This window comes from Camelina sativa, chromosome 14, assembly GCF_000633955.1.
Source record: "Camelina sativa cultivar DH55 chromosome 14, Cs, whole genome shotgun sequence".
Lineage (NCBI taxonomy): Eukaryota > Viridiplantae > Streptophyta > Magnoliopsida > Brassicales > Brassicaceae > Camelina > Camelina sativa.
In genome coordinates this window covers 9,290,388-9,296,449 of record NC_025698.1, presented here as the reverse complement: position 1 = coordinate 9,296,449, position 6,062 = coordinate 9,290,388, and the positions used below count along the sequence as shown (strand labels likewise).

Below are 6,062 nucleotides of genomic sequence, written 5' to 3'. Positions count from 1 at the left end.
TAAAAATGTTTATTGAAAACTTGTCAATAAAACATCTGCTGCATGTAATGAGCTTTAGATTTTATTGATTAGATTTTTAAAATCTTAGCTGTTAATTTTTTTAAATACGAATTAGTTTTGATTTTTATAGAGTTTTTTTTTTACTTTTCTACCATTTATTTTATTTTATGTGTTTTTAATTTTCGTTTTTAATTAATTATATTTATTTAATTAATTAATTTTAATTAAGTTTTTCTAATGATAATTAAACGTAATTTTTTATATTTTGTACTTTTATTTTATTTAATATAATATAATTAGTTTCATATTTGTACTTTTTACTTAATATAGTACAATGTGTAAAATAACTTTAATTTATCGAAAATCTCTACTTAAAATAAAATAAATTATTTTGATGTAATATAACATTTTTATTTTATTTTTCTCTCTCTCTCACTCGGTGGCTTCTCTGTTGTTCTCTCAGAAACGACTTGGCGTCTCCACGCACAAATTCACGCATCCAAACACTTGTGAGTAAGTGTGAGAGAGAGGAGAGAGAGGAGAGAGAGAGATCCGTGACTCATCATCACCTCCACTCCAGAATCCATCTTTTTTCGTGCTAGATTCTCAGCCTTACAATTCACACATTTCTCTTTTTTTTCTCTCTAATCGTCTCCGCTGGCCATCATGGTGGCGGGTGCGTCTTCTTCATGTTACGCATCTCCGTTATGCGATTGGCTAGTGGGGGCTTGCATGTCCAGCGGTGGAGACCGACTGCTTCAATCCGACACTAAGAGTAGCCGCCGGAGTACACTGCTTACAAAATCAAAATGCTCCTCCTTTTCTTCTTCTTCTTCTACAAATGGATCCGCCGGTCTTGTGAGTAACTGTAACAGCAATGCCTTGCCTTCCCTCTTCTTCGAATCGAATAACAACAGTTACTTCAATCGGAAGCAGGGGAGATTGAATCAAGCATCTAGCTCTGGTATACCAATTCAATCATTTGTTTCCATTTCCAGTCTTGGGTTTATATATACGTGAGAATAGAGTGTTGATTTGGTTGGGTTTACACCAGGGCAAGTCGCTCTAGAGATGGAGAAGGAAGCAATGGTTAAAAAGAAACCTCCTTTGGAGTCACGACGCGTTGTTGTGACAGGAATGGGAGTTGAAACACCATTAGGTCATGACCCACATACCTTTTATGACAATTTGCTACAAGGCATCAGTGGTATTAGCCCTATTGAGAATTTTGACTGTTCTGCATTTCCTACTGTAAGCTTTCTTTTTTATATCAGGAGCTCTTGTTACAAGTTGTGGAGTTTTTTTTCTTTTTCTTAACTAGGCTTGTTTTTTAAATTGTATATTTTCTTTGTACTGTCTTTGCCAAGAGAATTGCTGGAGAGATTAAAACCTTTTCGACAGAAGGATTGGTTGCTCCAAAACTTTCGAAAAGGATGGACAAATTCATGCTCTATCTTCTAACCGCTGGCAAGAAAGCGCTGGCTGATGGTGGGGTTACTGAGGATGTAATGGCAGAGTTTGACAAATCCAAATGTGGAGTTTTAATTGGCTCAGCAATGGGAGGCATGAAGGTACCCGCTCCTTATTTCTTGTTTTGAACATTAAAAAAAAGATGAAAATACTTTTTTGGACAGAGTGTCGTTGTTGTTTAGAATCTCTACTGATTCAAGATTGTTCTTCTATATCGATTATGTTTTCAGAAAATGTAGTTTATAAATTTGTTTCTGAATGTTGCATTTGCCGCTGTATTTGTGGAATACAGGTCTTCTACGATGCCCTTGAAGCTTTGAAAATCTCTTACAAGAAGATGAATCCTTTCTGTGTACCCTTTGCAACGACCAACATGGGTTCTGCTATGCTTGCCATTGATCTGGTCTGATCAATTTTGGATACTATGTTGTAATTACCAATGGCTGCCCCTACGTATTGACCTTCTTTGTTATGATACATTTAGGGATGGATGGGTCCAAACTACTCTATTTCAACTGCATGCGCCACTGGCAATTTCTGTATTCTCAGTGCGGCGAACCACATTATCAGAGGTGAAGCTGTAAGTATCCTCGAACAACGAGGAAATTTGATAGTATTTACGTGACTCTACTTGTGTTTGACATTTGGTTTTCTTTTCGCTTAAACTTATAGGATGTAATGCTCTGTGGTGGCTCTGATTCAGTTATTATTCCTATAGGTGCACACTCTTGCCTTTCTCTTAAACTTATAGTATGTATATGCTTCCCTTTATTCCCCAACTTTGTGACACAGAAATCTTATCTTATGTGTCCCAATGCAGGGTTGGGAGGTTTTGTTGCCTGTCGGGCTCTTTCAGAGAAGAATGATGATCCCACCAAAGCTTCGCGTCCTTGGGATAGTGTAATTTTCCACTATTTTCGTAGTGACTTCTTTTTTTTTTTTTTTTTTTTTTTTGTAAAAGTTCTTATGACTTCTTGATTGNTTGTTCATTTGAATCTTAATTACTAAAGATGGTCGATCTTCAAAATGTGGGAACCTAGCATACCCCATATAGGCTCGGACTGCATGGTCGTTCACCACCTGCCTTCTGATTTAAGCATATGTGTGAAGGGTATGCATGAAATGGTCCACCAATGATACCCATTGTAAACTAATGCAGGCAACCATGGGTGTTAACTCTCATTGTCTTGTCCCTTGAGAATTTTAGCGGACATGTATGTCCAGTGCATCTAACTCTTGTGTAGAATAATATTGAAACATATATAGTTTCAAATTATCTTCCTTTTTTTATTAAACCTGGTTTTGGTTTGCTAAACAGAATCGGGATGGTTTCGTCATGGGAGAGGGAGCTGGAGTTCTGCTTTTAGAAGAACTTGAGCATGCCAAGGTTTGTCTCTTATTTCAAATATGCAAACAGAAAACGATGCTCTTTTTATCATTGCTGATTTACCCATCTGAAATCTTGCATTTCAAGAGTTTATATTGGTTCTTGCACCATACTTTTTTCTTTTAAGTTTAATTACCTCTGTGCTTCGAGCCCTTTGTATAATTTTTTGATGGTCCCAACTATTTTCTTACTTGTCATATATGAAAATGTTTTTAAAGCTTTTAGTTAAGTCATTGTGAGGCTATGAAAATTATGCTTTTGCAGAGTAGAGGAGCAACTATCTACGCGGAGTTCCTTGGTGGTAGTTTCACTTCTGATGCATATCATATAACCGAACCACATCCTGATGGTAGATCCCTTTTGTGTTCTAACTAACTTTATTCACTAATCCACGGCAATCTTTCTTCTTTTGTTTGCTTTTCTTTGTACTGAATGAGATATCTAATATCTGCAGGTGCTGGTGTCATTCTCTGTATTGAGAAAGCATTAGCTCATGCCGGAATTTCTAAGGAAGACATAAATTACATAAATGCTCATGCTACGTCTACGCCAGCTGGAGACCTTAAGGAGTATCAAGCCCTTGCTCACTGTTTTGGCCAAAATCCTGAGGTATGTTTGTTTCTCTCGTCAACTTGTTTATTTATCCGAGGAAATTTTGATTTTTGAGACAGTATTTCTTGTCTTGTAGATATGCTGATGCCTGTGTTTTCTTACGTGACCTTTGACAATCTGACAGCTAAGGATAAACTCGACAAAATCTATGATCGGACACTTGCTGGGAGCTTCTGGAGCCGTGGAGGCTGTTGCAACCATTCAGGTAATGATTTCAAGTCTAGATACATTAGTATACCTACAAGAAAAATCAAGTCACCTTGGATAAATTAACCAGCTAAGTGGACAAAACAATGATGTTATGCGACCTTCTTTCCTTACAGGCAATAAAGACAGGATGGGTTCATCCAAATATTAACCTGGAGAATCCAGACAAAGCAGTGGTATGTAGACAAGTTTTAGTTTGACATTGCTGGAATGATCATTTAATACCGCAACTTCATTACCAAATGGATCAGGATACAAAGCTGCTGGTGGGTCTTAAGAAGGAAAGACTGGATATTAAAGCAGCCTTGTCAAATTCTTTCGGCTTTGGTGGCCACAACTCTAGCATCATTTTTGCTCCTTACAAATGAAAGTCGAAAAGTCCAATGCTGTGTACTCCAACTTTATGTGTGTAACTTGCTGTAAGGTATATCCTAATTTCTTCTCTTCGATTCATTTTGTTTCTCCTTCTTTAATGTTATATCTTTGGCCCATCACTGAAGCAATCTTAGATTTGTTTTGGAATAGTTTACTCCTTGTCCTTGACTATTTGTTCCACTTCCTGAAACTGAATCTATAATACTTTTCTTGAACCATTATAGGGACCGGTAACATACGCGTGGTTGCAAATGACTGATTGTTTTTGGCCATGTTTTGATGCAGTGTGTACAAGAAGAGCTAGCTTCCCATATTTTTCGTAGTGTTATGATTCACGATTCGATTAGCTTTACACAAAGAGTTTGGGCAAGGTTTCTTCAGGCAATAAAGAAGATCTTAGGAATGGGACTGATTGCGCCAAAAGGGAACATGACAGGAGGAGAACGAGCAGAGGTAGCTGAGTTTGGGTTTGTCTTGAACAAATTGTTCTTTATGTATGATACATAATAGTAGTTATAATACTTCATATCTCATTTTGTTTTGTAGTATTGAAATCTTTGAGCCACGTTCTTTTTTCACGAGAGCTCTAACCAAACATTCAACAAGTTAAGCTACTAGTACTTGTTTTCCTGTCTTCTTTTTGTTCTTAACTGATCAATGAAGTTGCATATCTCTATGACTACGATTTTACTGAGTTTGAAATGGGCCTCAAGTTTTATTTCTCAAGGCCCATTATTATTTTAACACTTATGCGTGCCTATCATTCATTTACCATCATTAGGGATGTCAATCGGGCTGGCCCGGCCGGCTCAGCCCAAAACCCGTAAAGCCCGCATATGTTTGAGCCCGGCCCAAAATATTTCCGAACCTATATTTCAAAGCCCGAACCCGGCCCTAACATGGCTACAGGACTTTTCGGGCTTTTTCGGGTTTATCTTACCGATCAAAAATTCAAACTTATAAGCCTTAAAAAACAGTGTTTGAAGGTGCACTATAAAACAAATCAATCAAAAATTTAATAACTCATCTATATTCATTACAACCAACTTAATTTAATATAAAAAGTTTAAAACTAAACAAAATTTCAATACTAAAACCAAATAAACTAATATATAATTCATATAAAATATCATAGATAAAAATTTTAAAGTATTAAGTATGGTTTTTAAGTAAATATAAAAACTATGATTAGAGTTTAAAACTTTATTTTAAAATAAATTATTAATCAAATATTGCAATCAAACAAAAACGTTAACAAAAAAGTACAAATATATTTGTTAAAGATCTTTTCGGGCTAAGCCCGAAAAACCCTATAGCCCAAACGGACTGAGACCGAAAGGCAGGCCCGGCCCGCCGCACATCCCTATGACACAAATGTATTGGGCCTCTAATTCTGTTTGAAATTTTTAGTAAAAAAGTTAGGCCCAACTAAACATTTACATTGCAAATATAGGCCTCACTTTTCAAAAAAAATAAGATTTGGTCTGAAAATTTTAATTTTTATCTATGTATTATTCCAAAAATAGGCCTCTATTTTATTAACTCTTAAGATTTTGCTTCAACTTTTAAAATTTACCTTATAAAATCCATTTAAAAAATGATAAAATCCATTAAAAAAATGTTTATGTATTGGGCCTCATTTTTTGCTGGACCGGCACTGCCGAAAGGCCCAATTTTTTCTAGACATATATATTTAAGTCCGAGCCCGCTATTTTTCAGGGCCGGGTCGGAGCAGCCCGCAGACTTTGGCCCTAATTGACATGCCTACCCATCATTGATCCCAATTAATTTGGTTAGAGCTCTCGTAAACTATGCTTAGCATTATTCCTCTTCTTACATGTTGGGACTTGGGAATGTATTATTCTTTTTAGGTAGGGTTGGCAATTTGTACAGGTAATATAACTCTGTCTCTTAGTAACTTATAATTAAGATGATTCAGTTCCTTGATGTTGATCAAATTTATATTCACTCAGGGAATTCGATGGCTCTTGAGAATATGCTAAATGCTGTA

At 36.1% G+C, this 6,062-nt stretch overlaps 1 protein-coding gene across 2 annotated transcripts; it reads left to right on the top strand.

Annotated features, from left to right (window-relative positions):
* On the top strand, positions 422-4,687 carry LOC104740622 (3-oxoacyl-[acyl-carrier-protein] synthase II, chloroplastic-like). Of its 2 annotated transcripts, XM_010461285.2 has the most exons (14): positions 423-964; positions 1,055-1,251; positions 1,368-1,571; positions 1,763-1,873; positions 1,955-2,050; positions 2,143-2,188; positions 2,291-2,370; positions 2,789-2,857; positions 3,122-3,206; positions 3,312-3,466; positions 3,594-3,674; positions 3,793-3,852; positions 3,928-4,100; positions 4,337-4,687. In XM_010461285.2, the coding sequence occupies exons 1-13, from the start codon at positions 667-669 to the stop codon at positions 4,042-4,044; spliced, it is 1,599 nt and encodes a 532-aa protein (XP_010459587.1). In that variant the 5' UTR covers positions 423-666; the 3' UTR covers positions 4,045-4,100; positions 4,337-4,687. The 2 variants fall into 2 exon arrangements, with proteins under 2 accessions (XP_010459588.1, XP_010459587.1); XM_010461286.2 differs by lacking the exons at positions 3,793-3,852; positions 3,928-4,100; positions 4,337-4,687 and having other exon boundaries at positions 422-964; positions 3,546-3,637.

Bases quoted from the DNA above. Each gene is read 5' to 3' on its own strand.
- LOC104740622 (XM_010461285.2), top strand. From the start codon at position 667: ATGGTGGCGGGTGCGTCTTCTTCATGTTACGCATCTCCGTTATGCGAT. The intron at 965-1,054 runs GTATACCAATTC...GGTTTACACCAG, and splicing joins GAATCAAGCATCTAGCTCTG to GGCAAGTCGCTCTAGAGATG. The intron at 1,874-1,954 runs GTCTGATCAATT...TGATACATTTAG, and splicing joins CTATGCTTGCCATTGATCTG to GGATGGATGGGTCCAAACTA.